This window comes from Gymnogyps californianus, chromosome 2, assembly GCF_018139145.2.
Source record: "Gymnogyps californianus isolate 813 chromosome 2, ASM1813914v2, whole genome shotgun sequence".
In the NCBI taxonomy this organism is placed as follows: Eukaryota; Metazoa; Chordata; class Aves; order Accipitriformes; family Cathartidae; genus Gymnogyps; species Gymnogyps californianus.
Genome location: NC_059472.1, coordinates 143,903,635 through 143,924,740, shown reverse-complemented (window position 1 = coordinate 143,924,740; position 21,106 = coordinate 143,903,635). Strand labels below are relative to the sequence as shown.

General features: G+C 39.8%; 1 protein-coding gene across 1 annotated transcript in view; it reads left to right on the top strand.

The window, feature by feature from the left end:
- Positions 1 to 21,106, top strand: part of ADAM22 (ADAM metallopeptidase domain 22) — a 135,211-nt gene that overhangs the window by 75,075 nt on the left and 39,030 nt on the right. Inside the window, exons 5-12 of the mRNA XM_050890839.1 lie at positions 1,577 to 1,659; positions 6,222 to 6,285; positions 6,937 to 7,006; positions 12,207 to 12,277; positions 13,550 to 13,624; positions 16,307 to 16,378; positions 17,412 to 17,578; positions 20,712 to 20,796. Of these exons, the coding sequence (XP_050746796.1) occupies positions 1,577 to 1,659; positions 6,222 to 6,285; positions 6,937 to 7,006; positions 12,207 to 12,277; positions 13,550 to 13,624; positions 16,307 to 16,378; positions 17,412 to 17,578; positions 20,712 to 20,796 (687 nt within the window). The remainder of the gene's footprint in view (positions 1 to 1,576; positions 1,660 to 6,221; positions 6,286 to 6,936; positions 7,007 to 12,206; positions 12,278 to 13,549; positions 13,625 to 16,306; positions 16,379 to 17,411; positions 17,579 to 20,711; positions 20,797 to 21,106) is intronic.

The following is a 21,106-nucleotide window of genomic DNA, read 5'->3' as shown; positions in this document are numbered from 1 at the left end:
ACTTTTAACAGAAGATATGCCACAGGATTCTCCTTGTGGAGTGAAGCAACAAGCCTGCCAAATAGTGTCAGACTTGTAGTCTGTCAGATCAGGTGTTGCATTTCTCTGTAGCGCTGCTGTTGCTGGTTACGGCAGCTGCAAGCTGCCCCCAGGTGCGCTGCACTGAGTGCTTTGGGGTCCAACAGCAGCATAGCATGCATGAATGCTCCAGAGAAGATTTTGAGGAGGAACTAACGATTTCCAATGACCAGATTGACATCAGGTCTCTTTCCCTGCGAGCAGCCACACTCTGACAAACAGGCTCCTATACTCTCTTAAGCAGAGCACCTCAAAACAGAGGCACCCGTACTTCGTAGTTGCTTTCAAAAATAGTTTGCATGCCTTGTAGAAAACAGAACAGGATTTCCTGATCAAAATACAAAACTACCAACATATGCTATGTGTTTTCTTGCCTTTTGCCTGATTTTGATTAGGTTTTTTTCATATTTGAAAAATAAAATCCAAGAGCATTTAATGTCAGATGTCTAAAATGACTGTGCTATGCATCATGCAAGTGACTGCCGACTTCTGAAAAAACAGTAATTGTAATGCCTTTCCCTCCCTGCAGTAAATGGACATAAATATTCACATGGCTGGGTACATTAGGCTAGGTAGGTTATTCATACATTTGCTGGTAGGGAATAGAAATACTAAAGTGTTGCTATTTAACAAAAAAGAAAAGCACTGATAATCATCTTCATAGTCCTTTAACAAATAGTAGTGCAGTAATATGACATAGCTCAGTTTAGTAAGGCACTAATAGGTAAGTTCCTCTGCAGGGTAGAGTGGCAGTGAGAATTTAAGGGATGTTTGAATTGTTTTTCTAATTTTGCATACAAATATTGACATCGTGCAATATTGAATACATTCAGTGCACGTGCAGTAGGGCTTGCTTTGCTATCGGTATGACTTCTGTGAAACTAAGGGGGGGATTTTTTGAGTAAGGTCTGCTGGATTTGATTTGAAAGTTGTATATTTGCAGAAGAGAAGAGGCAAATATTAATTTTCATTGTATTCCTTTACTACTTGGTTATACTTAAAGTTTCCATTAGTTTTGGAGCACTAGTGAGCACTTCTGATTTGTTCTCCTTTTTAATCAAGTATTATTATTTGATAAGCATACCTTTCTTCTCAGAAGTATGAGATTGCCTTACCCTCAGGGCAGAGTTCATTTTGTCCTATGTAGCCATGTGCAGACCAGGTGTTGAGTCTAAGCCCCCTATTTCCAACTCTTTTCCTAGTCAATGAAGAAAGATGAGCACTTGTGGAGTCAATTGTCTCTGAAATCTCTCAGGATGCCAGAGATTTCACACTGAAAATATCTCCATTTGGTGTAGAGAGTCGAAATGATGATGTTTGTCTAGGTACCAAACCATGGCTAAAAGGAGATGGGATGAACACCATTGTGAGTGATAGTCGATTCTTGGTGCCATGTCAGTGGGTTGGCAGTGTATTTATGAAAAAGCAGTGCTTGATGGGATAGACTGTGATACTGTGGGACATCCTGTGGATTTACAGTCTCAATTTCCAATTTCAGGGAGGAGAACATTGCTATTATCAGGGAGAAATTCGAGGAAATCCTGTATCATTTGTTGCCTTGTCAACATGCCATGGATTACAGTAAGTCTGCTGTTTTGTTTTGACTGGCCTTTGCTTATTAGTCTTTTAAGCAAAATAAAGCTGTTTATAGTAAAATAAGTGCTATTTATTTTCCTACTAGTTTGTGACCAATATTAAGTACTCAACAATCTTTAGAAAATTTGAACCTCGCAAAAGCCTTGTTTGTTTGTTTTCAGAATTCACTGACAAAGCACGCAAGTTTCTTTTTTTTTTTTAAACTGAGGACATATGACAGTGGCCAGGTATTGTTTTAATATAATTTATTATAGAGGTAGAAGAGTAAAAGTAGCTGAAAACATCCTATTCTACAAGATTAAAAAACACTTCCAGTATTGACATGAACCATTTGGAAATTGTGTTCTTTTCTTGTTGCTACAATGATGTGTTTTGTCTTTCTTTTCTACACTCTTTACAAAGAAAAGTGTCAGTTTAGAGTGTCTCTTGTCCTATCCATTTTCTTCACAGAATTGCTAGCCTTAAGCTGTGTGCATGGGATAATACCTTTGATATAGTAAGATCTTGGAAAATCTGGAAGAAAGGATATAAAATTGTGCAATAATAATTTTTTTTAAAAGTACATCATTTTAGTGATAATATAATTAAAACGTCTGTCATCTGAAGGTTACATGGAGCTGTGTGTTGATTGTACAGCTTTTGGACCTGTCTACTTTTGGCATTATTGAAAGATGCTAGTCGGGTTTTCAGAGCAACGAAGTAACTTCAGTGTCGGTTGAATCTGGGAATTACGGGATCTCTGCGCTTTTGATACTGAGATCAGCTTGAAAAGTCATGGCAGCAAGTGACCCTGTGTGGAGATTACCTGAGCTTTGCCTTTTTCTGAGGAAGCAGGGCTTAGCTGATGGAAATCTTCTTCAGCTTATTGTCTATCTCCAACTATTCTGTAGTTTTGGTATCAGCCATATAAGTACACATAATTAAGTAGTGTCTTTCTTTTATATTTGTATATTCTTTGTTAGGAAGGGGGAGAATGCATGCAGAAGACTTGTCATCCTTGTAGTTGTCTGATTTACAGCTGTGTTTATTCCTTTTATGATCAAGGTTGAGCAGCTCAAGAAAGCTGAGCCCAGTTTCAGTATGGACAGTGAGCCTAAAAATAGTAGCATCCTAATGCATCCTGAGCCACTGCATGGCTTCCATTAGCAGTGATCCATTAGGTCTTGGCCCCTGCTAACTCCTAGGAGAAAAAGCAGAAAGGAAGGAGAGCCTGCATATGTCCTTTCCTGCCCTCCTTTTGTGGGTTTGTTCTTAAGACTGACTCTCCTGCTGCTCTGTGTTCTTAAGTTGCCTGGTATTCAAATTGGTCCCTTCTAACACCGTTACGTGATGAAAGATGCATTTTTTTCCCTGTATAATTCAGCTCTCCCTTGAGAGGTATCTTTTTTTTTTATCCTTTTTCTGATACAGTAAAGTTTCAGCAGAGTTATCTTTCTCACAAGATGCAATATGAAGCTTACTGTAGGAGACAGGTAATTCCAGCATCCAGTATGAGAAAGTAATGTTTTCCTGAGCTGGATTAAACTCACATTCTCTGACATTGCATTTCCATCATTACAACTAGCTCCTCCACAGTAGATTTTAAATGCTAAGTAATTACTAGAAACTCACACCGGCAATCAGAGCTCCTTAGCTCCAACCACAGTTTGGAGCATCTCGCTGAAATAAGGGAAGCTGGGGAGAGTTATCTTCTAAGAAGGTCTGCAGGACAGGAGCTTTGTTTTCATGAATTTTAGGAAGTATATAAGACAGAACAGATGCCTTTAATAGAATAACAAGCTTCATATTCCCAAAGTTCATGCTAACCTCCTCTCTTACTTATTAGTACCCCTAGATCTTGGCCAGTAACAGCAGAATTTTTCATATATATGAGAAAATGTTGTGGTTTTTTAATCACAAATTATGAGTTCTTCTGTTGGTAATGTCCATGTTATGGTCTTCCTTTTATTAGTTAAATTAATCGGATGACTGTCTGACAGAATACTTAAAATTATGAATTTCTTCTCGTCATAATGACTTTGCTAATGAAAAATGTGTCTCTGCAACCTTAACTCCGAGTGAGCCATTTTGTTTGGATATTTTTTGTTTTCTGTGGGGTATGCAGTAACCACAGTTTCCTATGAGTTAACACAAAAAACTTTGAATGCAAAACACACTGGTTGCTGGGATATAAATAAGCTATAGTCAGGCACGACTTGCATTTTCAAGTGTGTTTCAAGGCGAGTCACACAGACACCAGGTTGGTCTATGATTTTGCTGCCCACTGGTGGTGAATATAAAAACTGCTGTTTTTACTGCAAAAGAGACTTTCACGACTACGAATTTGTTTGTTTGAAGAACATACATAATCAAAATTCAGGTTTTTGAAATGGCCCGTGTTTTGCTATTGCTTTCTCTCTAACACGTCCGTGAGCACGTGATTTGTTCACAGAGCACTGGACTATTGAAGTTGGTTGGAAAAGAGCCATGAACGCTTTGAGTGGGCAAGTCAGGTCTGTAGGTCAGCCGTGACTATTATTCTTGCCACTATTGAGTGACTTGATCAGATGTCAGTGCTGCTGGGTGCAACAGTCGCACGAGAAGCTGTTTGCTGATAGCGCTTCATCTTGCAGACTGTGCTTAAGTAAAATTGCAATTAGAGGGAAGGAAGTTTTGCCTGATTAAGAGCTGCAGGATGTTCCCAAATCTCATCTTATTCCCAGGCAAAGAAGCTTCAGCAGGTGCTAGAATATTTATCGTAAGCTGTGTAGACAGTATTTATTTCTAAAGAATAGGCACAGGTAATGTGAAAGGTGAAACAGCTTTAAATTGTAGATACACTCATGAGCACACTTCATGTATGTTATACAGTCAGTAACCCAAGCTACTTCTGTGAATGCTACATGGTTAACCCTGTAAGTGAATGATATTAAGAGAAGTATGCTCATCAATAGCTGTAATGGTTTACAAGCTTAATATATGCTTATATTTCTTAATAGTCAGGAAAAGAATGACTGCATCTGTTCTGTGCAGAACCAAAATCAATTTTGCTGATTAAAAAAAAAAAGCTGCATAAGAAAAAAGAAAAGTATCTGGTTTTGTTTTTTATAATTCTGGTGGGTTTTTTTTTGATGCCTAAAAGTTTGTAATCTAAATAAAGAAATAATCTTGCTTTCATGCTGCTGTTGTGTACTATGTGCCAAGTTTGAACTTACAGCTCATATTTATGGCCAAGCTTAAAGCCCGTAGTAGTGGCATTTTGAAAGGGACATGCTGATACAGCCTAATCCCAACCATGCGTGTATGCCACTGCAATAAAGGCAAAATTGTTAAAAGAAAATGCTGATTTGGTTGAAGATCAGAATGGTAGTGATATAAGAAATGCCCTTTGGTTTTATGCTCTTACAGAGTAATGTCTGTATCAACACTTTCTTTTAAGGTGCAATTCAACCACACTTGTGCATCCTGCATTATGTTAAAGACTAAACCTCAGTACACTTTTCACCTAAGTAAACTTAAGGTAACTCTTAATAGAAAACATCCTTGCAGGAATGGACCTCACCTTTGCTATACATTCAAGTGGTAATGCAAAAGCATCTGGTGTTACTGTCACAGACTATCTTCATCCATTTAGAGAGCCTTAACAGTTCAGTTTGTTCTCCATTTAGAGTTGAACTGTGTGTTGGAATTTAATATGGAAAATTGGTGATTGTGTGTGGGCAAGCAAAGTGACAGATTTTCTGAGATACATAGCAGTGTGCTTATCATGAATGACCTTCAAATTTCTGTGGTTGGGAAGAATTTATGCCATTAAGAAAGAGACCATGAGTACTCTGCCAGAACCATGGGTATGGCAGAAGGCTTGGTCCTCTGTATGTCTTTTCACCACAACCTATTGGAAGCCTGTCTGATGGGGTTTCCTATCTCCTTATCGTGAACATCATATAATGTCCATATTGATATGATAATGCATATAGCCATTAATGTTTCCTAGAAGTATAAATTTAAACTAACTCAATTTAAAAAGACCATCTGTCACAGTTATTATTGCCCTCTATGCCCAAAAGAACACATTATGCCCTTTGTACTTGATACTACATGAAATTACTGAGGAAAGAGTTAATCAAAACCATTAAAACCTAAGGATCAATTCAATTCAATAATATTTTTATTTGGGGGAAAGCTGTGCGCATGTTCCAAATACGCATGTTCCTAAAGACAGGTGCCTTATTTATCTGTTGCAGGTAGATCTCTCTTGCATGGGAGTGGGGGCTCTGAACTGGATTTTCAGTTGGCTAAATTAGCCAATTTTTGTGGTGTTTATATGTGTTGTAGAGAATCTTTGAGGAAGAAAGAAGAGTCTATCACCATGGGAGAGAATATCTTTCTTTCTGAAGTGAAGAAAGAAAACATTGACTCAGAATTACGTTCGGTTCCTGGAACCATTTTTAACTGCTTCCTTTTCTAAATATTTGAATTTTTAAAATAGATGAACTTCTTAAACTTACTTCCATGTTGCACTAATATTTGTTTATTAAATCAGTATTTACATTTCCTGCTCTTGACAGTGGGATGTTCTATGATGGAAATCATACTTACCTTATTGAGCCAGATGAAAACTACACTTCAGATGTAAGTAGAACTTATAGTAGTCCTGCTGTGTTGTTTGTTGAATACAGACGTTTATGGGTACAGGGTAGGCATAAGGCTCTGGGACCAAAGGGTCATCCACTCATTCCCAACTCATTTACCTCATATGTGAGTCCCTATCATCACAGACAAAAGTAGACCTCCAAAAATTAGGCAGTGGTATGTGTATATGTGTGTACTCTGTAACACTTGGATGTAGAGCAGTGCAGCACCAGAGGGTGATGAGGGTCCCTTGGAGCCAGCAGGAGAAGCCTGTCAGTGCCCTGTTCCCTTCTCTAGCACTTCCCACTCTGGATTTGTTACATCCCTTTCCTCCTGGTTTGGCCTCGACTCCAGTTCAGCAGCTCCTGTGACTCTCATTGATGTTCCCTGGGCAGCTCTCTTAAGCCTAGCTCTAAGCGTCCTCAGCCACTCCGTTTGATGTACTCAGATATTTCAAATAAAAGATGATTAACTGTGGCACTAGCGATCACATCACAGTTGGGAGATGAGTGCAGAGTAATGGTGCCTTGCAACTTGCATGTTCACTAGTGTAGGTGTTGGATAACAAGGACCTTTGGAACTGTCTATTTGATGCTCATGAGATGGATTAGTTTATCCAGGTTTAATACATGCGATTATTTACTATTTCAGGATGACTTCCATTTCCACTCTGTTTACAAATCCAAGTTGTTTGAGTTTCCTTCGGATGACCTGCCATCTGGTATGAATTTTTAATATTCATGACTTTTTGACTTGTTTTAGTCTAAGGCCAAGTTTGTTAATCGTATTTGATAGATAATCTTCTGAGAGTATATTGTTTATTTGTGTATCTCTTCTTTTTCCTGATTAAATAAAAAAGCACTGAAAAAAAAGAATCTGAAACACTGGAAAAGAACCTGAAGTGCTGAAAAAACGCTGAATCCAATGAATCAAACCTCTCCTAGACCTTCATGTTGCGATGTATGTTTCTCTTAACAAGTCATGCGGTCTGTGGACTGCGTTATATGCTAGTAAGGGTAGACATGAAAGGACTGAGGTAGCCTAAAGATGATGAAAATAAACCCCACATTGCCAGTGGTTGATAACTCTTCATGGATTTTTCCTATTTTGAGATACAGAGATGGGTACCATGGTGTGAGTATAAGCCTGGGAGACAAGAACTTGCCAAATACCGTTGCTGTTCAGTGACTCTCTCATTTCCAGTCTGTTCAGCATCTTTTACAGTACTGGCTGTAGTGCTGGTCATGTATTTCAGTACAAATGAATTTGGAGGCAGAAGTGGTTTCAAGTGCTTGTAGTGATGAATCCCCACAAACAGTTTATATTGTGTGTGGAAGGAGAAGAGGTTTTTAAAAAAATGAGTTTTCATCTGAAAAGTTGGCTTGTTAATTGAAGCTAAAATTGCAGTATTTATGGCATATCCCCCTTCTGTCAAGGATATGCCAGTTTTACAGATGCATTTTCCTACTCTACAAAATATGTCCTAGATAAATAAAACTGTCCTTCATAGACACAGTCATTTTGGTAGAAACCACCTCTAAACTAATTTCTTCAGGAGTGTTACAGATGTCCACTCATCTTGTTACAAACTATTTGTCCTATGGTAACAGTTGGATCTGGGATCTTATCATGCTGGGTACTGCACATAGATGGGTCCTTCCTTGAAGCACAGTGTGTGCAGGTTTGCTAGTTGTTAAGCAAAGCAGAATCATTCAGGGAGCTAATGAGGAAAAACAAGGGAAATTGCTACAGTTGGGTCACCCTGATTTCAGTTCTGAGGAAGGAATCTTTCTGAATCTAAACAAAACAGTATCCCAGCTTGGTGCCTCATGTCCTCCACTGATGATTGCCCTGGCGAGGTGGAGGAGGCGTTGGGATGGAGGGGCAGCACAAAAGGCTCATGCAGTGCAAGATGTCGACATCTGTATCATGAAGCCTCCTATGTAGGTGCATCTTAGACACGTACCATGGTTACTCCCTGTACTTGTGGAGAAGGTAGTGTAATGAGAACAATTTATTGAACATAAGGCCAAATAATAAAGTGCATCTTTTATCACACTTTCTTGAGGATATGTCATTTGAAAGGTTGGAAATAATGCAGCCACTGCTGAGTTTAAAATAAATCTTCTGTCTCAGGTTGGTAACGTAGGAGACTGCTAGAGCTGGTACTTAGTAGATATCTATCAGCTGTCTTACAAGATTTCCTAATAGTGAAATTTTATGTTTTCAAGATTTTGGAATAAAATTATTTTCTGCTTTTAAAATTATGAAAAGGAATTCATTGCAAGTATAATCCACCAGTTTCACCTCCACCAAAGCTTCTTGATTTTCAGAAAAACTGTTAAAATAGGGCTTCAGGTTTTTTTCACAAAAATCCAGATATGCTTGTACAGTTTTGATTTTACTGTAGATAACAATAGTTGCTGGCTTTGCTGTACAAAGCCTGGCATGTGACATAATGGAAGGTGTTGCCATTAGATTGAATTAGAATCACAAGATTGTAGAAAAGGTTGAAAAGGAGATTTAATTGTGGAGTGCTAATGGTCTTAATTATACAAATATTTGTAATGTGGATAAGAGGTATAAGGTGCTAATCTTCTATCGCTTTATGTTTAGGATCCCATGTCTGGAGAAATAAAGTTTAACTCACAGTCTGCTCTCCAACATGCCCACACTTGGTTTAGTAAAACTGTTTGGAAAGATGTTTCTGAGGTTTGTAGTGAAAGTTTCGGTAGATGTAATAGATTATATCCTCGTTAGGAATCCCACCATTTTTCTTGGTCTGTGATTATTCAATTTATCTCTATCTTTAAGTCATCCTCCATGCATAGCCACAGCCCCAGAGGATGAGAGCAGTCCGCACCACCTTCTGCTTCCCCACCCTTTCCCTGTGCCCACAGGAGCTCTATCGTTCATCCCCCAACCCGCTGCACACCCTGCCCCACCTTCTCCTTCACTCCTCACACATGCTGCCCCACCAGTGTCCCTGCTTGGCACTGCCTCTTCCCTGCCAGTCTGGAGAGTGCTGACTGTTGTCTTGACTTTTCTTTTTTTTGTTTTCTTTAAACAATATTTGCGATTAATTGCTAACAGTATTGTTGTGATTGATTTTTTTCTTTTAAGTACTACAGCAGAAGCATTAGTAGCAAGCACTGTGCTAGGTTATGTCATCAGTATTTCTTATATTCCGTATTACTCTCATAATTTACCAGTTTGCCCAGCCTATGGAGATCTTCCTTGATGTCAAGATTTTCTTCTTATCTTTAAAAGAGTCTGTGTATAAGCTAAGATTTCCACTCAGCATGGCATTAGGAATGGACTGGATGTATCATCAGCTTCAATATTGATGTTAGAAAGGAAAAAAAATGAAGTAATAGGGATTACTCAGTATCAGTGATAGTAAAAGCACACACTATTATACCACAGTTTGATAGCAGTGTACTTTTTACATTCTTTTACTCCTTGGGTATTAAAAAAAAGCTACTGCAGAAAAGAATTAATTGTACTGTACTTTGCAATGGTCTGAGGAGGTAATGAGGACTTTAAATAAGGAAAGCTTGGATGGATTGGCATGCTTGGAGCATTTGACTTCATAGTTCAGTAGACTCTGTTTTTTCTCACAATCTGTATTGAGACATACAGTGCCCTGGCATGGTCTTAGACAACACTATGTTATTGAAGGTGTTGTTTTTCAAATAATGCCTAACAGATGTCCTTTTCTTTGGAGGTCACTTGAAAGACGTGTAGATGTGGCACTTAGGGACATGGTTTAGTGGGACTTGGCAGTGTTACGTTTACGGTTGGACTCGATGATCTTAAAGGTTTTTTCCAACCTAAATGATTCTATGATTCTATGAATCCTCATTACACTTTTTCAAGGTAATATATTCCCATCAAAATTTCTGCTAGGCTTTCTCAGCTATCTACATTTCCTGTGATTTTGCTGGTCATGTTCTTTTGCCTGAGAGTTGCTGCCTGGAAATGCACCCTGTGTGAATTCATCCAGCTTGTGAATTATAGCGCAGTGTTAATGTGTGTTAATGTTTTAACGTTAATGGCTGCATCATTCCTCTCTAGAGATGACTGACTTCCGATGGTGGGTAAAACAATCACATTTGCTGGTAAAGTTATCTGAGACCCTATATACATATTGTAAATTATTATTTTATTGATTGAAAAGTTGTATTTTTACCAGTTTCATTAACCATGATATAAAACCTAAAATGACAGCTTGAGAGCCAGTTGTGTGGCACTAGAACACAGACTTAATTAATCAACATATGTAAAGCATAATCAACAACAAATTTGTAAAAAAATTTTCAAGATTTAGTTTCTCATCATTGCGAGCTCTAGAGACTGCAGGTCTTTAAGCAGTACATAGGGATCCTTGGATGTGATTTAATTTATTTTAGGTCCTTTTTATAAAGAAAGTCCTCAAGTGCACTGGTGCAACCATGAAAACATTTTTAAACAAAGGGCCTATGATTGTTCAGGCCCCTCCATAAAAAGATATCTGCAAACTTCACATACTAAAATGACAGTATAATCCCCAAGATTTAGCCAAGACAATACCAGTTAGTCACGCTTTGCCTTCCTGGTTTGTCTTATCAGTAACTAGCCACTCCTGGTTAAGATTAGCACTTATGCCTGGTAATGTTTTGTCAGGTGGGCAATTCAGCTTCGTGTTTTAAGGTTTTGCTGATATGGCAGCCCTGTCAAATTCCTATCATCAGCATTGGTTTTAATCCTATTGTTTGAACCTCATGCAGAAATTGCACAGTTAATGTACAGCAGGTGGGAGGTGGAGCTGTGAGAAACTTTCCTGTCTCACCAGCAAAACTGAACTATTCAGGATTTTGTAACACAACCAAAAGTTGTGTACAAAGGTATGTGAACTGGAAGTCCCTTAATTTACACAGCTCCTATAGTACTGTCTACTTCTCTGCAGGACTGGTAAAATCACTCTGGAATACTGAAAGCAGTTTTCAGTTCCTGGAGACTGAAAGGATGTCCAAAGCTGCAGAAAGCACAAAGGAGGGAAAGTAGTCAAGGGAAAAAGACATATTACAAAATAAGCAACTGCAAACATTTAATTTATGTGTCTCAAAAAAGATCTTCTTGGGGTTACATGAATAGTAAACATGTTTATACAAGATAAGGAAAAAGATTGTATAGGGAAAAGTGAAGCAGGGACTATGAATCTGAAATTAAAGATGGAAAAATACTTCTTGGACATTTAAAAAGGTGAGAGCGAGTATTGTCTTCTGCGTAGTTTATAATGTGTCCCTTTCCGTGAGCGGCTAGTAATAGATTTGGTGAAGGGGATTTGGCAAAACAATAAACTACTTGGTGCTTATGATTAGAGGTTTAAGAAATTAAAGACACAGTGGGATTAGCAGAGAGGAATATTGTATTGATAGTGAGCATTGCCAAAATCTCATAAGGTTTCTCCCAACTCTAACATATTTTACTTTGTGAATGTAATCGTCTTAAAGCATTAATTCTGCCTTCCATGCTCTTCTTATTAATTTAGGTAGCTGTTGCGAGAGCTCTGTGAATGTCTGCTGAATTCCCCAAAATGCGATTCACTCCATGGAAGCACTGTGCTAATAATATTACATGCCCAGTGTTGGTGAAGTTTTGGCATAGAACATCTGCTGTGCTTTCTGAAGCGTGACACCCACAGATCATCTGTTTCAGCAGACCCAGATTATCACTAGTAGAGTTTTTAATGAGAATCCTGTTACTGGGAAGCATCTGTAATGTTGCCTCCTTTCTAGCTGGAAACTTGAAAAAATGAGTTGTTACTGCATCTGAAGTGCAGAAGAATGCCATACTACTGTCATGCGGCATCAGGGTCACTAATTGTTGGGCTATATTCTTGTAAACATTCAATGTATTTGCTTGTGTTTTCTGCTTAGAGTTCTGGCAAATGAATACTACATCGCAGAAGTTTGTTGTAAAGCCAAGACACAAAAGAAGTAAAAGGCAGGTACGTGCCAATATGTTTGTTTATAAGTAATATGCCATCAAGTTTGTTTTACTTCTGCTGAATTAATTTGTCCAGATGGAGTCCTGCTGCTGCTGCTGGTTTGGCATGAGGTCTCTATATCCATACAGCTATTACAAAAAGAGGTATCTAATGTTGACAAAACATCGTTGGGTTCTCTTGGACCTTGCCTACCTGAAGAGTTATAAAATTGTTAAACACTGCTAAATTGCAAATGAAAAAGTAGCTAAAATATTTTCTCTTATTTTGAGTATAGAGTTTTATCAGAAACTCCCAATTAATGAAACATTTACAAATATTTTTTATGTTGCAATGGTGACAAGTAGCTACTTTATTTCACTTGACTTTGATTTAAAATAAGTATTCTAAACTGAGAGTTCATTCCCTGTTTATTAAAGCGGGGGAGCCACTACGTGCAGGTGTTTGTCTGTACCCTGGAAAGACAGCAGCGATTCTTTGCATTTTAGGAATGGAGCTCAAATGATGGTACAGGTCAAAACAGAGCCGAGTCAGGGGGGCTGAACAGTGCAGGCAAAAATGAAATACTGAGAGCAGTGGAGGGGAAGATGACTTTAACATCTCTAACTAATGCAAGCCTCTCAGAGGCCAAAGAGAAGTGAGAAAGGCACTGGAAAAATTCCAGAAGTCATTCTTGAGGGTCTTACTTTATGTCAGGTGGTTTGCTAGCTTTCTATAAACTAGCCATTACTCTGCATTTTTAAATCATAATGATGTAATAACTCTCCTGGGAAACCCAGGAAAACAAGGACACTATGAAGAAGCACAGTTGCAAATGTTTCTAAATGCAAAGTAAGCGTAACACAGAGGTGAGCACTGCGTGAATCGAGCAGTGTGCAAATAAATAATAGAATTGTTACAGAGATTTTTCATAAAGAATGCAGGAGGGATCCCTTTCTCTGTATAAAAAAAAGTTTATAGCTGACCCAAGCCCTTTTTAGAGATATAGGCCCCACTGAGGATTCTCTTTCTTTAAAAAAACCTAAACTTGGGATTAGATGGATTGAAAGACTTTGTTTCATTATTTAAGGTCATATAAATGTCCTGGTGGAGGTGAAAGAATTTTTTAAAATGATGCAACTAAGCATCAGAAGTTTCATCAATATCTGAGACTAGAATTAAGACAATAAAAAAAACTTATGCATGAGAAGTTTGGTTTCTGAAGCTATTTCTAGTTACCAGTTACACTCTCTCTGTACTCTGTTAGACTCTCTTACAGTTGTACTCTCTCCACAGGTTCGTCAGATTCCACGTAAAGTTGAAGAGGAAACAAAATACATTGAGTTAATGATTGTAAATGATCATCTAATGGTAAGACTGACACACTTCGACACCTTACAATTATCATTAACATCAAATTGTATTAATTGGTACATAAAGGATAACAATAAAGAACAATATATGGCCAGAATAAACTCAGTATGCCCTTAAGAGAAGAGATTATGGTCTCATTAACTGTTGATGAAGTTGCTTCTGAATTTTGGCAAGGTAATTTCACCAAGAATGCAACCAGGCCTGAGTATCAGAAAGAAGGGTCATAAATTAAAGCTTTGTGTCATCAAGTAACTAATGTCAGCATGACTTAAGCTGATGATTTTCTTTCTGGCTTTCTTGAGCACTTATCTTAGTTATAGCCACTCAGCAGTCAATAATGCAGTTATTGCAGTTGTGCAGCAGCTGTTGACAATGGGGAGATTAATAGTGATTAGATTTTTTTTGATAAGTCCAAATCAATATAGAGAAAATTATTTTGTTAAGCTTGTATACTTTCTCTGGGAGAACATAAATAGGCTTTTTAACATAGTGGAAAGAGTCATAATAACGATTAGTGTATTGAAGAAAAACTAGGCTCATTCAAGTGGGAAAAGGCACAGATTTATGTCAGTGAAGATAATTAATAATTAATGAAAGGAATATCAAAGGAAATGGTGAATTCTCCATCACTTGCAGTCTTCAAATCCAGACAGTGTATTTCTGGAAGATGTGGTGGTGTCAAAGACAAACAATAGGATTCGATCTTGAAGTAACTGGATAAAGTTCAGAGACTGGTCATGCCCCTCCAACTGGTGACATTAGTTGATTTTATGGTCCTTTATGGCTTTAAAATCAAAATATATTTATACATTTTATCAACCCTTTGTGTAGTGTGCAGCTTCTCTCAAGCAATACCCAAATTGGCAAAAATAGACATCTGAGTGTACAAGGAATGTGCCACTGTCCTTGGACAGCGTACTCCTCCATCAGCCCGGTTTGGTGAGCATAGCCATAAATTCTTGGATTAAAACGGGCAATACTGGATGCAGAATTCCCTAAATTGGTGTCATTGTGTTTGATCCTGAAGACCTGAAGCCACAACTTCCCCCTTGGGATCTTATCTGTCTGGGCCAATTCCTCCCAGGAACAATGTTTCCTAATTTTGGTTAATTATAGCTACTGTGAGAGTCCGGCCACTTAGGAATTTATTCTCTGAAACAAATGCCAGTGAACGTCCGTGGTTGAAGAAGCCAAATAATTTCCTCCTGGGAGAAGGAAGTGTTGTATGCTCTGGGCTCCTCCCTTCCCCCACAGCCTGGGCTAGTGCGCATGTGTATTTGGATTACTGTCTGTGCGTGCAGTCGATGTGGCACTCCAAGTGCACTTGGCGTGGAGCTGACACCCCGCAGAGTTGGAGCCATTTTCACCATTCAGCCTCCCCAGGTGCTCCCAGAGGGAGCAATGAACCTCGTGCTTCTTCCTCTGGTCCACGGAGGCAGCTGCATCCCGCCAGCCTCCCAGGGCCGCTCACCACCGCGAGGGGTACGGTGCCCTCCTGTCTGCCCTCTCAGCTGCTTGTAGACCATTGCTTCTAGTCGGAGAATAAAGCTTTTAAAACCCAAACACTGAAATGGGCTTATAAATTAGTATACTGAAAACATTTCCATAGGCCTTCAGCATCTCTAAGCATCCTAAAGTTTGAGGTTTTAGTTGCAAATAAGAGACTTGAGTAGTATACTTATTTCCCTTCATTCCTTTGCTTCATTTTCCATTTATTTTGTAGCTTTTTCATTTCATCCTTTCTGCCATTTTTAGCTTCACAGTCCTGTCCTTCTGGGTTTTTTTTAAGTGTAACTTCCTGATTTTTGGTGGGTTTTCCCCCATTCCTGCTTGAAAGCATGCCTTTCCCACCCCCTAGTGGCTGGGCACTTCTTCTTGCCCACTAAAAGATCCTAACTTCCAGAAAATATGGGCACCTTTCACTCCAAAATCAAGCATCGTGGGGCACAAGATGGTTAAACATTTCTGAAAATCTTGGCCTTTTTGTCTTAAATTCTTCTAAGATACTTGTGACTTTCATACCGATGGTGCTATTTCTAAGTGTTTTTTTCTGCAAATAGGAGTACCTGGACAGCTATCTTCAGTGTCATCTTTATAGCACTGCATTACAGATTTCAGTAAAGGTTGCCATTGGAGTCTGATTGCTAAAGTGATTTGAACCAGTTACTGTGGCATTATGGGAGTGTGAAATTGTACATGAAGAAATCCAGAAGACAGCTTAAGAGAGTGAACTGAAAAAAAAAAAGAAAGTCTGATAGATTAAAACATGGATGCAGGCACTCTTGGGGTAACACCTCTAAAGGAGTCTCAACTATGGAAGTTGTGTTGCTAATTTCTGTATTGGTATTTGGAATTAACTTTAAAATTGCCAATAATAAAGATAATGAAGAGAGTAACAATATGTTCCTGTTTCTATAGCATTTTTCAGTAAAGATCTTAGAGTACTTTCCAAACAGGAATTAATAGATCCTCACAACAGCTGTTGTAAAGTATATCAGTAATGTGCATTTCTGAGCAATTTTCTACTATCGCTTGTTAACATTACATTCAGCACAGGAGGCCAAACTTTGCACAAGGGTTTTACTGTTGATGTAGTTGCTTTTTACTTCATACTTTTTTGGAAATGGAGCTTATTTTTCTGAAGTCTGTGTATATAACTTGTCTGTGTTTGTTTCGCAGTGTAAAAAGCACCGCTTGTCAGTCGGCCATACAAACAGCTATGCTAAATCGGTTGTGAACATGGCAGATTTAGTAAGTATCACTCAACTAAATGTTCTTTTACATGTGAGATGAGTCATATGATTCTCCTGCCGATAGATGCAGGAGTTGTCAGTTCATGGTATACCTAATAATAACAAGATATGTGAAGATCACAAATTTTCATCTAGAACCACAGTCAGCCACCTATATAGCCTTTGTCTAATATAAAGCATTAGAGATTTTTTATGGCTTCAAACATTTAAGTATCCTGCTGGATCAATCTCTTGAGTCTGAGTTTTAAAGAGCACCTTAGATATGACAATTTTTAACACAGGATCCCTATGTTGACAATCTGAAACCCAAAAGACAATCTGAAATTAGAATGCACTAAAATGTCTCCAGAAAAAAGTGCATTTGAGTAGATGAGTTAGAATAGGGACATACAGGTGGATTATGTGGATTATATTTGTGACACTAAATCGGATGAGCTGCTGGGTCTTGCACCTCACCCCAGAAAAGTATTACTAGAAAAAGAAAAATGCTGTTCCCACTCTTGAAAGTATTTGGTGTGGATAATTAACCCCCAGCATTGAAAGGATAGCCCTTTTTTCGTGATTCAGCCAGCATGAGGTTAAATACTCTGGTAGAGGTGTATAACAGTGAAAACCATGGTTTTATAGATCACTGTTTGGTATAAGAGAGCCCTCGTGTGTCACTGGGGTGAGCTGGATGTTATAAAAGACCCATTAATTCCAAATCTTTGAACTATTTGGAATGGTTCTGTAGTAATTTTTCAAAAATCCCATCTGCCTTCTATGCACCTCTGCCTGTGTAGGACCTGCAAGGGATGTTTTTGCAGGCTGAGTGAGCTAATTGAAGAATTAGGCCTAAAATTTAGATTATTTTGTTTTCATGTTTGTTTGTTGGTTTTAAGGGAGATAAAAATCACCTGGGAGAACCTAAAGTCTGCTAGAACAAGCTAAATATTTAGTTATGTAAAAATGCAAGCTATTACAAAAAAGGGGTAAAACTCACCTTTATTCTATTTGACATAATATATTTGTTCATTCTGTTAATGTACTAGATATATAAAGAACAACTTAACACCAGGATAGTATTGGTTGCCATGGAAACCTGGGCTACTGATAACAAGTTCACCATATCTGAAAACCCCTTGGTGACCCTACGTGAGTTTATGAAATATAGGAGGGATTTTATCAGAGAGAAAAGTGACGCAGTTCACCTTTTTTCGTACGTAACCTCGTGTGATGTTTTATTACTGGGTTTTTTCTTTCCTTGGGGGTTGCTTATCACAAGTGGCTGATGCATCTCCTTTCTGTTGTGTGTGTAATCCACAGTAATTCAGAAAATAATGTATCTGATGGGGAGGTGGGAAAAAGTTAATGGACAAACTGCCTGCCAGTGCAACTAGAGGTTTGACTGTCATTTTAGTTTTAACGTACTAAGCCCGAGCTGCATGCACTGTAATCCTTGGTTATTCTGTGCAGTTACCTACTCTGCAAGGGCAGCTACCTGGATGGTGATGCATGGTTCCACCTCAGAGGTTGGCTTCTTCAGCAGTAGAGCACGGACAGCCCTGTTGTATTATTTAAAAGCAGAACATTCGTTTTGAAACCAATGAGGTTTCCTGCCTAAAATGCACTATGGCCTGCTTTACTTTGTTGAATGACCTGCATGCTGCAGGATTACTGAAGTGTTTCAGATCCTTGAAACAGTTTGTTCTCCAGAGGGACAAGTGCTATAAGAAGAATAAGCTGGGAGGAATGTTATATTCTCTAAATATCTTAATTGTTTTGGAAATAAAATTGATATAATAAAATATATCTACAAAAATAGAGGAGAGGTTCATGGCTGAGGTTTTTGATCCACGTGAGACAGGCCGGATGAATTGCTCTGTTGGAGTCCTTATCCCTCTCTGCTGACTGTTGTAGGAGCCTATATGAATAAACTTAACCTAAACACCTCACTTTCACATGACTCCGGTAGGGTGCCAGGATACCCAACCCCAGTATCCACCCTCTCAGAATTTTTGCAGATGCTTAATTACTGTCGTTGACTTCTGCCATGAAGAGAGCTAGTAAGATCTTGTATTGGGTTTGCGTGGCAAGGTTTTGGTAGTGCGGGAGCTACAGGGGTTGCTTCTGTGAGAAGCTGCGAGAAGCTTCCCCTGTGTCTGATAGAGCCAATGCCAGCTGGCTCTAAGACGGACCCGCCGCTGGCCAAGGCTGAGCCCATCAGCGATGGTGGTAGCGCCTCTGGGATAACATATTTAAGAAGGGGAAAAAAACCTGCGCAACAGAAACTGCAGCCAGGAGAGAGGAGTGAGAATATGTGAGAGGAACAACCCTGCAGACACCAAGGTCAGTGAAGAAGGAGGCAGAGGAGGTGCTCCAGGTGCCGGAGCAGAGATTCCCCTGCAGCCTGTGGGAAGACCATGGTGAGGCAGGCTGTCCCCCTGAAGCCCATGGAGGTTAATGGTGGAGCAGATATCCACCTGCAGCCTGTGGAGGACCCCACACCGGAGCAAGTGGATGCCCGAAGGATGCTGTGACCCCGTGGGAAGCCCGCGCTGGAGCAGGCTCCTGGCAGGACCTGTGGACCTGTGGACCTGTGGAGAGAGGAGCCCACACTGGAGCAGGTTTGCTGGCAGGACTTGTGACCCCGTGGGGGACCCACGCTGGAGCAGTCTGTTCCTGAAGGACTGCACCCCGTGGAAGGGACCCATGCTGGAGCAGTTTGTGAAGAACTGTAGCCCATGGGAAAGACTCACATTGGAGAAGTTTGTGGAGGACTGTCTCGCGTGGGAGGGACCCCACGCTGGAGCAGGGGAAGAGTGTGAGGAGTCCTCCCCCTGAGGAGGAAGGAGCGGCAGAAACAACATGTGATGAACTGACAGCAACCCCCATTCCCTGTCCCCCTGTGGGGCAGGAGGTAGAGAATTTGGGAGTAAAGTTAAGCCCGGGAAGAAGGGAGGTGTGGGGAGGAAGGTGTTTTTAAGCTTTGGTTTTATTTCTCATTATCCTACTCTGATTTGAGTGGTAATAAATTAAATTAATTTTTTTCCCCAAGTGGAGTTTGTTTTGCCTGTGATGGTAATTGCTGAGTGATCTCCCTGTCCTTATGTCAACGCGTGAGCCTTTCGTTGTATTTTCTCTCCCCTGTCCAGCTGAGGAGGGGGAGTGATAGAGAGGCTTTGGTGGGCACCTGGCATCCAGTCAGGGTCAACCCACCAAAGGTCTGCAAGTGGTGCTTGCAGGTTTTGGTTTCTCTCTCTCTCTCAGTTCTTCATCTGTAAAACGGGAATCAGGTTTTCTCACATCCTTCGTGTATCTTCTCTGGTGATATTGTAAGGTCTTTGGGGGAAGTCTTGTTGTTACGAATGTTTGTCGATTGGCTAGGACAAAGAGGGCCCTATTTGCCCTGTGACTGGGACTCTGGATACCACTATAATGCTAATTCCAGTGCTATCCGTAACACCACCACCAATGCTGTTTGAGGTATTGCATTCATAGATTGTTTAGAAATATCAGTTTCTGAAATTGTGTCTGTGAGTGAGACACGGCTAAGTTGGGAGGTGCGGTTGGCTGGTGTGATGGTACAGTGGTTTACAAATGAACTTCCACTGTCAGCACAGTTAGCCCATTGTATTGTTTCTTGATGTTTTTCTGTTTTCCTTTGAAAAAAACAATTTGCCGCAGCTTGGATGGATCAGTACTCTGAAGTGGAGGAGAGTATATTTTGTCTCCTGTAACTGGCAGTCATTCATGCTGACGTGGTCAGCACCAAAGAGATGATTAGATTGAGGCTCAGAGTGCATCTGTCCCTTGGATGAGACTGGCTGCAGTTCCAGGGAGTTTTCACCTACCTCTGCATCAGAGAGCCGCTAATGCATCTCCCTTTGAGTTTTACCACATCGGCATTGCCCAGCTAGACACGTGTCTTTTTACTAGTCCCTCATGTGTTGGCAGCAAGGAAGCGCAGCCTCTCCTGTGCTCTGTCTGTAGCATGTGCCTGCGGAAGTCACTTGATGCAGTAGTATGTCAACAAACAAAAGGCTGGTGAAATTCAGGTGGAGTGGCAAAATAGTCCCCTTCTTCTTATGCTCTCTTATATTAGGTAGTCTGAGAAGGAAGAGGGAAGATGGTATAACTTTTCTGGAGATAATTTGTCATGTGAGGTTTGTGAGTGGTTATCTGTTTTTCCCATTTTGTTTTTGCATAGTTTGCAGCGTAGTGGTGGCAACCAGCATTTGCAAATGCTAGTTTCTCATTTGGAAATCAGAAGGGTAAATAGTGGGATGGGTAGGTGCAAAACTCACGGACTGAGCAGGGTAAACTTTCTTTTCTTTTGCTTTTTGTCAAAGGGGGAGTCGATTTCAGAGCAGTCGAAGTGGTGTAGCCCACACTGGTGGCATCTGCTCCTTACTTAAAGGCGGAGGTGTGAATGAGGTAGGTGGGGATACTGGTATGAGCAAAAAGTGGTGGAAATTTATCTGCACAGAATTCATCAGCGCAGACATGTTCCTCAAAATATCTTGCTGCTTCTTTGCTGATACAGAGTTTTAGTGCAGCTCTATAGAAGGGATGTCTCAATGAAGAGTGATGAGTGAAGGAAGTCAGATATGAATTCAAATACAGTTTTCAGCAGATTCTGCGATATCCCGTCATTCACACTTGAAGCCACAATGGCAAGAAACAGACTTTCTCTTGCTTAACTTTTCCATAAGCCAGTGTTTAGTTTTCCTCACTTCTCCGTTAT